Source organism: Dromiciops gliroides, chromosome 5, assembly GCF_019393635.1.
Source record: "Dromiciops gliroides isolate mDroGli1 chromosome 5, mDroGli1.pri, whole genome shotgun sequence".
Lineage (NCBI taxonomy): Eukaryota > Metazoa > Chordata > Mammalia > Microbiotheria > Microbiotheriidae > Dromiciops > Dromiciops gliroides.
The window spans coordinates 79,862,463-79,874,974 of NC_057865.1; the positions used below are offsets into that span (position 1 = coordinate 79,862,463).

Genomic DNA, 12,512 nt, shown 5'->3' on the forward strand with positions numbered 1-12,512 from the left:
TATTCTTCTTCTCTGCCTGTCATGAATGCATGTGTGTGCATGAGGGGAGGAACAGGACAGAAGCGTATGGGCAGAGAGTGTAGTGGATGCTTCAGAGGTGGACTCTGGCACAGAGATTTGGCCTCCAGAGAGATGAACTCAAGGATGAGCCATTTAACTGCCTTAGGAAGCTCTTCCGGATCAAAAAGTACCTGGAAAAGCTATTGAGAAAGATAAAGTGATTGCTGCAGAGTAACGTGACGTTACATTGGCTGCAGCCACTTCAGTTAGGAATCCCAGAGCTCTCAAAATTAGACAGGATTTGTATCATTGAATACTCTTAAGGCAGCTAAGTTGTCAAGGTGAATAGAGTCCTCAACCTAGAGTGAGGAAGACCTGAGTTTCAATTCAGCCTCAGACACTTGCTAGCTGTATGACCCTAGGCAAGTCACCTAACCTCTATTTGCTTTAGTTTCCCCATCTGTAAGATGGGGATAGTAATAGCACCTATTTCCCAAGGTTGTTGGGAGGATTAAATAAGATATTTGTAAAATGTTTCACATGGTGCCTAGCACATAGTAGGCACTTAATAAATGCTTATTTCCCTCCTACCTCCATTCTCCTGAGGGCAAGGGGAAGGTTTTCATTAAACTTTCTTTTTAATGGATGGAATAAAGTAGGGAAAGTGCAGGAAGAGTCATTTCACGGGGTATTGGCAGCTATTTCTGCCTGCTCAGCAACCTCTGCATAGCAATCCAGGACTGATTCTAACACACAGGATCATTGGCTGGGCAGGCTAGCTGCCTTCCTCCCCTTCCCACCCTCCTCTTGTCAGAATTATAGCTCTCCCAGAACTGTTTAAGAATGAATTTCTTGGCTCATCAAGGCACTAATTGCAAATTGATCTGTGGCAGGTAGTTCCGCCCCCACTCATCAGGCAGGGTGTAATAATTTCTACCAGGAAAGCAGAATGATCAGACAGGAAGAAGACTAGACTGGCTGGCAGTCAGGAGAAGCTTGGGTTCAAATCCCAAGTGACCCTGTCCCTTGCTAAGTGAATGACCACAGCCATTCCCTTAACCTTGTTGAGCCTCAGTTTCCTGCAATACCCACTTCACAGATTTGTGGTGAGGATCACATAGAATGCGGAGCAGTTTGGGAACAAGAAATCATAATATTAGCAATCAGCTCTCATTACCAACAAAGCACTATAGGATGCTTGTCTTTCATTGTATTTTCTTGTATTGGTTTTCTTGTATTTCATTACTGAGGTGTGTTCTCTAATTGATGACTGACTGGCTGGTTCACCTATTTCTAAGATCCTGGAATGTGTTAACCTTGCTTATGAGGCCAGGTGAGAGGCTTTGGTTTCCCTTGATCTCAAAGCCTGAATCATGGTGCTATAATTGTTATCGGCAATAGCAACCTACCCTTTCCTGCTGTTGTGACTCATTTATTCTCACCACCAGGTACCAGCAGTGCAGAAGTGAAGGAAAACCGCAACGTGGGCAACTTGGAGGCGAAACCACTGCCATCCAGTGACCACTCCAGAGGGGGGACATCCAGCATCAAGAGGAAAAGACCCTTAGAGGAAGGGAACAGTGGCCATTTCTGCAAACTCCAACTCATCTGGAAGAAGCTGTCATGGTCGGTGGCACCAAAGAATGCCCTGGTTCAACTCCATGAACTGAAACCAGGTTTACAGTACAGAATGGTTTCTCAGACAGGACCAGTCCATGCTCCGGTCTTTGCAGTAGCCGTGGAGGTGAATGGATTCACCTTTGAAGGCACAGGACCCACGAAAAAGAAAGCCAAGATGAGGGCAGCAGAGTTAGCTCTGAAGTCTTTTGTCCAGTTCCCCAATGCGTGCCAAGCACACTTTGCCATGGGAAATGGCATCAGCCCATCAACAGACTTTACCTCTGACCAGGCCGACTTTCCAGATACTCTGTTCAAAGAGTTTGAACCATCCCCTCCAAGTGATAACTTTTCCAGCTGCCGTTCCGTTAACACTGAGTTGCTCTCGACAGCTTACCGACAGGGGAGGTTACTCTACCACAGGTTGGACTTGATGGGTCATTCAAAGCCCAAGTCCAAGTCAGCCTTCCAGGGAGAGAGGGAAAAGAACCCAGTGGTGGTACTGAATGAACTGCGCTCGGGGCTGAGATACATCTGCCTTTCTGAGACAGTGGAGAAGCAGCACGCCAAGAGCTTTGTGATGGCAGTGAGAGTGGATGGGAGGACATTTGAAGGCTCGGGACGTAGCAAGAAGCTGGCCAAGGGCCAAGCAGCCCAGGCTGCTCTGCAGGCCCTCTTTAACATTCGGCTGCCCAGCCACATTCCCAGCAGGAGTAAATGTAACCCTTTGCCACAGGTGAGAATTCTCAGGTAGCTGCCACCCAGGTGGAAGAATGCTAAGATGAGTGTGAATTGTTATTGTTCTTGCTGTAATGGGGGACCAGGCAGACCACTCTCTTCCAATTACCGTAAGTAGTGTGTTGCCGCCATGCACAGCCTTTCCCGGAAAGCAAGGCTTCCTCCCAAGGCACAAAAGGCCCCCTTTTCCCCCTCTGTCCTTATCATTAGGAGCAATTTGCAAGCTCTTTGGTGAAAGGACAGTGTGAATGTGAAGAAAGGAGAGGGAATGTCAATGCTCTAACTTGCCAGAGGTAATGAGGGAATTAATGAAGCCAGGTAATTTTTGTAATGATGCAACTGACTACAAGGGAAGATACAATAGTACAAGATAAAAGAGAGAAGAAAAGCTTGAGAGGGAGAATTCTTTTTTTTCTTTTAGAAAAAAAAACAGCAGGTTTTTTACGGGATAGGTCAGTGTTTGGACTGATTATTAATTGTTTCTTTCTATTAATTTTATTTCCAGGGATATTTAAGTCACCAAGAAGGGCTAACATATTTTTTAATCATGCTATGATTGCATGTTCTTTAGGCAACAGTATTGGTTGAGCTTTCTGGCTAAGAAAGAATTTCAAAGCAAACAAACAAAAGCAAAAAAAAATTAGCCGGTTGCTTCAGTCTTATTCTGAATAGAGCCATGTATTGCACATCAAAGTCAGTTACAGTGTATGGCTTCGGTATTGCCCCCCTCCCCCTGTCCTGATGAATTCTGTCCCCCTGGAAGTCAGGAATGGGGATGGGAGAAGGTAAAACAGACAAATCTAAGAAAAACACAGGAAGGCAGACCACTGAACTGGGCCACTTGTTTTCTGAAGTCACCATTTGGTTGCCTTTAGTGTGTCTTCCTAACTGGTGTCTGTTTTGTTTAATTAGGAATAGGTGGCCACCTAAACATAAATGTGTATTTTCCAAATGGCAAGAAGAGTCTACCAAAAGTGACGAGGAAAGGGAACTTAGAGATTGAGACTGGAACTGTGATTTCATTGATACTCGGGGTGAAGAACTTTGTCTGCCAGCGCATGCTGGATCTCTGCAATTTATAAAATCAGCGAGCTGCCTAGAACAGAGAAAGGCTGAGCTCATGAAGCCAGTATGTGTTAGGGGCATAGTTTCCATCTCTCTGCTCCTAGCTCTAAGGCCTGCTCTCCCTCCACTATGTCATCCTGTCCTGTGACCTCAGACATTCTCTTGTCAAACTTTATCTTGTAGATGAAGGACCAAAGGCTCAATTCCAAAGAAATGACTTGCCCCAAGTCACACAATTAGTGCTATGGGATTTCTCTTAGAGGAAAATGTTGTTTGGTTTTTTTTTCTGAACACAACTTTTCAATAACTAGTAAGTTAGGCATGTTTTTTAACTTGTTTCTCATTAATATTAATCAAAAGAAGGCTGAAGTATAGATTCAGCAGTATAAGCACCCGTCTTAGAACTGGTTGCCATTTACTAGAGTTCACTTTGGTAAATCAAATGCTCACTGTGTCAGATAATGAATGCACGGTACCATAGAAACATCTCGGTTCTGTTTTGTTTTTCCTAGTTTGGACCAGTGGAATTATATAATTCGTGTACAAAGTCCCAATGAGCAAACTCCATCTGTCAATATCTACAAACGTAGAAAGATATCTCGTATGCAACTTAGAGTCTCAGATAGTTGTCTGGGGCACCTGTGAGGTTGCCCCAAAATCACATAGCAAGTATACATCATAGGTGGGACTCATACCCAAGTCTTCCAGATGTTAAGGCCATCTCTCTATTCATTCTGTCATACTGCCTTTCCCTCCATGCATTAATATAGTATATTTTACTGGATACACAGTAGTGGCATTGAGTTTACTTAGTCACTTGGTCAGTTAGCATTTATTAAGTGCCTACCATGCGCTAAGCACTGGGGATACAAAAAGAGACAAAGGAGAGTCCCTGCCCTCAAGGGTTTTACAATCTAATGGGGAAGACAACATGCAAATAACTATGTACAAATAAGATTTATACAAGATAAATAGAAAGTATCAGAGGGAAAGCGCTAGAATTAAAAGGGGGTAGGAAAGGTTTCCTTTAGAAGGTAGAGCTTTAATTGGGACTTAAGGAAGCCAGAGGAACCAGGAGACAGGAGGAGGTAGAGTATTCCCCTCAAGGGGGACCCACAGAGAAAATGCCCCAAAGCCAAAAGGCATCCATGAATCAGCAAGGAGGACTATGTTACTGGACTGAAGAGTAAAAAGCAGTGAACAAGGGGTAAAAAGACTGGAAGAGTGAGAGGACCAGGATATAAAGGGCTCTGAATGCCAGACAGAGGATTTTATATTCGATCCTAGAAGTGATACAGACATACTAGAGTTTATTGAATAAAAGAGTAACATGGTCAGGCCTGCATGTTAGGAAAATTCGCTCGGACCCCTGAGCAGAGGAGAGAGAGAGAAGCAGGGAGAGAAGAGAGGCCAAAAGCACCCCCCACCCCTCCATGCTGTTACAATAGGCTGGGCATGTGTTGATGAAGGCCTATAGCAGAGTTGTGGTAGTCTCAGAGGAGAGACAGGGGGGCATGTTTGGTAGATGCTGCAAAGGTAAAATCAATGGCCCTTGGCAGAAAATTGGCTATGGGCTGTGAGAGAGAGTGAGGATTCAAAAATGATACCTGTGTTTCAAGGCTAGGGGACTGAAATGATGGTGGTGGAAAGAACAGATCTCTCAATAAGGGATAGATATTGGGTTTTATATGTTCAATATTATTCACGGTTGAATATTTTGGTTTTGTTTTTTGTTTTTTTGGTGTGTGTGAGGCAATTGGGGTTAAGTGACTTGCCCAGGGTCACACAGCTAATAAGTGTTAAGTGTCTGAGTTGGATTTGAACTCAGGTCCTCCTGACTCCAGGACTGGTGCTCTATCCACTGCACCACCTAGCTGCCCTTAACACTTGAATATTTTGAATGCCAGATCCCTCCTACCTTAATTATAATTGATTTCTAGAGAATCCAATGATAGTTTAGGATGAGGAGAAAATTGATGACATAGCTGATATTGAATGCCACCTAAAACAAGCCTGGGTGGCATGATACACAATCACCTTCTCTACCTCTTGATTTTTTTTTCCTTTTTAAAATTATTATTTGTTTCCATTGTGTTCCCATCTCTTTCCCCTGCTTTCTCACTCCTTTACTTTCTCCTCTTTTTTTCTTACTCATACTATCCTTCTCCACTGTCTGCAGCACAGACATGCCAGTGGCCTGTCACCAAAGTACTGCTTGGCCTCATTGTTGGCACTAGGGACTATAAAGGTTGCCAACCTTTGGTCTAGAATTGGGCCCTCTGAATCACCGTCCGTGCAAAGGGATGGATTCCTTTCATTCTGCCACTGATCTTTGTTCATTTCATCAGCGTGAGTGAATACTGGTCCCTTCCCAGGAACAGTCCCGTCATCCTCTGTTACCAACAGAAGTTTAGGGACCTGATTCTTTTCTTTCGATCCTCAGGTCTCCTCTCGTCTAAGCTTGACACTCCCTAAAACTGTAGGCAAGTTTGTGTGCTGAGCTTCATCCAGAACTGGCATTTTCTCTCTGTGAAGAGAAACGTCCCTGCTGTCTCTCTCTCTCTCTCTAGTCCTCCCAGTCATCTTCCTCCTCCCCTCTCCCCACCCCACCCTGGCAGAGAGATGAAGGATGTCAGGGAATTCGGGCCACGATGCCTTTTTCTTTCATGTTGTCAGCTTGGAGCTCTCACCATGAAGGAGCCGGGCACTGCTACTACTTTGTAATAGTCATTTGACCCCAGCATGCGGCACATCAGTTAAAGCCACCACCGCTAAATTATATTTTTCTGACAGTCCACTAACCACCCCGACTAGATGATGAAGGGCACATTGCACAGAGCGGTTTGCAAGCCATTCATCACGCCCACTGGCACCTCTGCTGCTCCAGAAGGCTCATTAACCTCCTCTCCGGCGTCCCCCCTCACATGTACCCCTCGTTCTGCCCAGCTGGGTGCTGGGCCGGCCATAGCAATGGTAATCAGAGCCAGTTGCTGCCACTAGTTTTACTGAATTGGTGTCCTGCAGGGGAAATGGGGTTTTGGTTTAGACCTGGATCCAAGGGGGGCAAAAAGAATACTGATCTAGGAGTCAATTTAAAAGTCAGTTTATTTTTCCAGGCTCTGTTCTCCATTTTTTTTTTTTACTCAGGCCATATGAAGTTTACTTCCTACTAACTCAAAGCTCCTATTTCTACTGCTACGGTACTTTCTCTGAAATCACAACTCCTTTCTTTTCCTTTCCTCAATGTGTGGTCCAGCCCTCCCAGACTCAGCCAGGACCATGTCAGTAAAAGCTGAGCACTTTCCCAGAATGATCAAATATCAGAGTGGGGAGAAGGATCCTCAGAAGTCATCAAGTCTAACCTTCACCTAAACAGAATTCTCCTGTACAACATCCTTAACCAAGGGGCCACCCAAACTCTGCTTGAAGAATTCTAGAGCCAAGTAGCTTCCCCCTTCCTTAAGCATTCTGCATCACTTTCACATATCTGCAATCTTTAGGTAGTGCTTCCTTAAAATAAGCTGAAATCCACCTCTGAAACTTCTTCCCATTCCTGATTCTTAGCTGTACCATGCAGCTAATAAAAATGCTATTCCATGAAGTCAGGCCATTAGGCAAACTCAGAGGGGTCTTGGGTCTTACTGGCCTCACTTCCTCCAAAAAAAAGTATAGGTTACCCCCTCCTGGGATGCTCAACATATGCTTCTGTGCTCTGAAGTAGTCCAAATACTTATATTCTTAGGTAGTTTATCCCTGATCAGAGCAATATACTATGAGCAACTGAGGGACTAGATGTAGGGGCTAACCAATTCATCTAACTTCATCTCAAGACAGTATGAGGGGGGCAGCTAGGTGGCACAGCAGATAAAGCAATGGCCCTGGATTCAGGAGGACCTGAGTTCAAATCTGACCTTAGACACTTACTAGCTGTGTGACTCTTAGCCATCACTGCCCCCCCCAAAAGACACTAGAGGAGAGACATCAATACTTTAACCCCATCTACCAGTATCTTTAGATGCAGATGGAGTGTCCTTCTGGTAGTGCCTCTGAAACAAAAATAACTGGTACTACTTATTCTTTGACTTCCTGTGTTTTCTAAGAGAAAAATCTCATAGGTTTTTTTCTAGAGTATTAATAAATTAGGCCTTAGAAACTTCCCTAAGTAGGAGGTACAAACTATAGTGATGCTTCCTCATGCATTTCTCCTTTGGCATTTAAATAGGGGTGAGGCTAGGAAGAACCTTGCCAGGAAACAAAGAAGGTTTCCATAGCTAATTGAGACAGTAGGCAAGCTAGCTGTAAGAAGGTTGGCAGAATGTACACCCAACATTAGAAGTACAGATATTTACTTAAGCCTTAAAATAACTCCAGGTTGGTAGAAATTCCCAAATTATCCATTATTAAAAATCTTTAAAGATACCTCAATGGCTGGAGATATGTAATAAAGAATACTTTCATAGAAGGTTAAAAGAAATATATTTTTTGTTTCTTTTCATTAGAGTTTCTCAACTGGCTAATAAGGTAGACTTGTTTAGTATTTGCACTTCCCTTTTCAAAACTGTGACCTCAGAAGGGCAATACTCCTAATACAGCCTATACACAGGATCCAGGTCCCAATGCCAGCAAGGAACAGAGAATAAGAAGCAGTACCCACCAGTAAGAATGTTACTTGTGAAGAAAAATGGCCTGCAGACCTCAGAAAGATAGTTGGGTAGATTGAATCATTGCCAGTACATACCTTGTTCCTAATTCAATTCTTGTGACCGACTCTTCCTCTGTGTTTTAGTTCCTTGATCTCAGGTACTGCTGTTCTCCAGATCTCATTCAGTCAATCAACAAGCATTTATTATGTGTCAGTCATTGTGCCAAGCACTGGTAATATAAAGAAAGGCAAAAACAGTACCTCCTTTCATGAAGCTTATATTCTGATGGAGAAGCCATTTAAATAATTAGATACATGTAAGATATCTATGGAACAGCAGCCCTAAAAGGGAAAGCTCTACCCTCTGGACAGACCAAGAAAGGTCTTCAGAAAGTCATATTTCCACTGAGTTTTGAAAGAACTGAAGGTTCTAAGTCGTAGAGGTAGAGGCAGGTATAGGAGAGAGCTGCTGGAATAGTACAGACTCAGGTGATAGAGAATCATGGGTAAGAAACAACTGGTGAGCCACTAATAGCTGATCATAAATCCTGTAGAAGGATGTAGTAGGGAGCCACCGGAGTTTATTGAGTCAGGAAGTAACATATTTTGACCTAACACTTTAGGAAATCACTTCAACAGCTTTTAGAGCATGAACTGGACAGGGTGCAAGACTTAAGGCAAGGATACCAATTAGAAATTCTAGACAAGAAGTGGAGAAGTCATAAAAGCGGGTGCCGGTTGTGTGAGCAAAGGGAAGGGGACACCAACGAGAAGTAAGAAGGTAAAAGAAATAACATTTGGCCACTTGTTGGGATGACTTAGACTAAAAAGTGGAGGGTGACCTCGTGATCACCACTCCGGGTAACTAGGAAGAAAGTGAGACCCTTAACAGTATTAGAGAAATTCAGAAGAAGGGTGGATTTGGTAGAAAGATAGTAAGTTCTGCATTGGACCTGTTGAGTTGAGATGCCTATGGGATAATCAGTTTATTCAAGAGATAGCTGGTAATAGGGGATACAAATTGTAGAACAGAGATCATACATTTTCTTACATAGTTCTTCCCCAGTTGGGGGAGAAAACATACAATTTTCTTCATCTTGCCAGACCAGAAAGGCACAATGAGGATACACAACTGACTGTTAATTGTAATTAAAAGGAAAAGTGTTTAAAGAGCTGTTTGCAGTAACTAATTGCTCTGACCAAGCCTTCAGAGGCTCCTCTGGGGTGAAATTATGTCCTTAAATGTGGAACTTTGAGTCTGACCTAACTTTACCCCAGCCTCACATCTAGCCCGTCTTAGCCCATTTTAACAGCTAATTTAGCTAATCTGCCAGAAAGGTGATAAAATTGTGGAAATAAATATAGTAATTGAACATAATTTTGCTTTTTTTTTTATCGTCTCAGTTGGACTTTTGGCATCTAACAGTAGTTACTTTGGATGAGATTACTCAGAAACCCTTTGAAATAAATACATCTAGTGGAATCCTCCCTTAGAATTAACTACAGACCAGGGGATCTGAGGTCTATTATGCAGTTAGCTATAGATGCATCACAGGACACTAATAGGTTTTTGTAGCTCTAGCGCATTCCTTTCCCAAACCCCAAGGTGACCCCCAACCGTCGCTAACCAGTTTACGGATTGTTTTTCTAATCTTGTATTCCTACTAATCTATCTTACTCAATAGAAACAGCATCCTAACCACTGTAAAGCAAAATCATTAATTAATATTGCCATAACAAATTATCAATAGAGGGGTGCTCACATTTAAAATGGACATAAATTAAAAATGAATAGGTGTGACATTCTCATTCTTCTGGCTCTGAAATGGCTTAACACTGTCCATGCTAGCTTACACCAAGTGAATCTCAGGGCAGCTTCCCTGCATGGCACTTCCATTATTCAGACACATCCACTCGACTCATGCTCTCTGTGCTGTGGTCCTTCGCAGAAATATAACCTCCTTTTCGGTTCTTTTCTGTCCTTGCAAAAGAACAGCATGATTTGAGCTAAGTGCCAGATTTGCCTATGGCCTCATTTCTAGCACACAGAGATACCAACATCCCCTTTTCTCTGATTCTTTGTACTGTGCAGGTCAGTTAACTTATATAACATCTTAGCCCACTATGGCTTGTGGAGAGCAATCATTGTGGATTAAAAAAAGATTCTTTTCTCATTCCCTCCAAGCTGTTTCCCTGAAAAGAGCTGACTTTTCTAGATCCTAGCTAACAAGGAAGTTGTTGGTATTTTTTCTCATTTGTGTATATTATTGTGGAATAATTCATTACTTATATATCTATTGAATTGTGTTTTTATAGGTATATGCCACTATTATTCCATATTCCTCTTCCTCTTCCTCTTCCTCCTCTTCTTCTTGTCACTAAGGTTGGTTGGTTGATTGATTGGTTGAATGAATGAATGAATGAACAAAAGAACAAATTAATCTATTCTGTCTCCAGACCACTTCCTCAGAATAATTCCTCAATGTACATCAACATATAGCAATGACTATTGTTGTTGTTTAGTCATTTTCAGTTGTGTCCAATTCTTCATGACCCCATTTGGGGTTTTCTTCTTCATGTCATTTTACAGTTGAGGAAACTGAGGCAAAAGAGGTTAAATGACTTACTCAGGGTGGCACAGCTATTAAGTGTATGAGCCCAGGTTTGAACTTATAAAGAGGAGTCTTCCTGACTCCAAACCTGATGCTCTGTGAACTATGGTGCCACCTGGCTTCCCCCTTCCTTAGTATTAAGTAGAATGCCTCTGACTAATTGATGCCAGAGATGTTTACTGACCGTGAGCATCATGAACACTGGATGAATAAAATATGCCCTACATGCAAGCCCAAACTATGCACACAGAATGTGGCTGCCAAAGAGAAGTTCAAGGATCAAGGGCAATGAACATTATAAAGCCAATAATGTCACCAGTGAGAACTAGTATTTAAGGGGGGTGGCGAGGTCTAGGGACAGCTAGGTGGTGCAGTGAATAGAGCACTGGCCCTGAAGTTGGGAGGACCTGAGTTCAAATCTTACCTGATACTTACAGGCTGTGTGACCCTGGGCAAGTCACTTAACTCCAATTGCCTTAAAAACATTCAGAGTTATCTCCAGTTGTCCTGGTGTATATCATGCCACTGGACTTTGATGGCTTTGGAGGAAACAGCAAGATTGGTAATCTTGCACAACCCTCCCTCATTTAAATCCAATTTAGCACATGTCATGATATCACTCCAATGTCATGGTCCTCTTCTAGAACAAAGGACAAACCACAACAACAAGGGGATCTAGGCTTCCATGAGAAAAAGATGGAGTTGACTTGAGGTTAATGAGATCTGTGTCCAAAACAATGGCATCTTACTTCCTCTGGTTATATAATAATATCGTAGGGAATCTATATTGTAGGACATTCGCACTGAGTTATTTTGCCATTAGAAGGCATAGGATTAGTCTGTCTTTAATCTTTAATCAAATTTTAATAGGTTTAGCCAGTTCCCCTTGTGACTTAAGAGCCTACCTTTGAAAAGCAAGCTATATATTATAGAGCCCTGCAGTTTCATGTACAATTTTCTTTTCTATTCTACTATGTATATGCAAATGTCCATTACATTTGATATTAAGTTCAGAATAAAAATACAATAGGGAGAGAGAGATCGAGAGAGCATCCCTCAGTTCCTTCAAAAGAATAGTAACCAGGGGCAGCTAGATGGCACAGTGGTTAAAGCACCGGCCCTGGATTCAGGAGTACCTGAGTTCAAATCCGGCCTCAGACACTTGAGACTTACTAGCTGTGTGACCCTGGGAAAGTCACTTAAGCCCCATTGCCTGCAAAAAAAAAAAAAAAAAAAAAAAGAATAGTAACCATGTCTGTGGCCATGGGGCAAAACAAAACTAAGTGATCCATACTGAACCAATGATCTTGGCCTCCTTCAAATGATATTCTAATAAAAAAACTAAGTAGTCATAGATATTTTTAAAAGAATGAGCCTATTTTTCCCATACAAGTATTAGGGCCAAGATGGTCTATACCCTATGTAGGAAAACTTATCATGGATCATAGAGATTTCCAGTACGTGTCCATGAACAGACTTTTATCTACTAAACAACCAGAGAACAATGACTGTGACCTAGAGTTGTATCTGTACAATCAGGCTGATAGATGCCACCCATAAAAGTGTCTTTCTTCCTGGGAACTCAAAAGCACGTCCGAGATAAAATCTTGCTGACGTCCCTAGGAAGTGAAATCAAGATTGGTTATGTAGACACCCTTTCTTTCATCCTAGTCAACTTCTAAAACTGTCTCTTTAAATGTTTCTACAGATAGTTAGTAAGCATTTAAGTGTCCCAAATACATACCACATACACATATTTTCCCATATACCAGTCTTTGGGATTTCTCCTTCATACAAGAAAGGTTTTCTGACTACATTTTTGTAACTTAAAAAGTACT

The 12,512-nt window shown here is 42.3% G+C and overlaps 1 protein-coding gene across 1 annotated transcript in view; it reads left to right on the plus strand.

Moving 5' to 3' along the window:
- The window catches only part of ADARB2 (adenosine deaminase RNA specific B2 (inactive)), a 682,058-nt gene that overhangs the window by 497,809 nt on the left and 171,737 nt on the right, over nucleotides 1-12,512 (plus strand). The window contains 1 exon segment of the mRNA XM_043968556.1: nucleotides 1,449-2,353. Coding sequence (XP_043824491.1) covers nucleotides 1,449-2,353 — 905 coding nt within the window.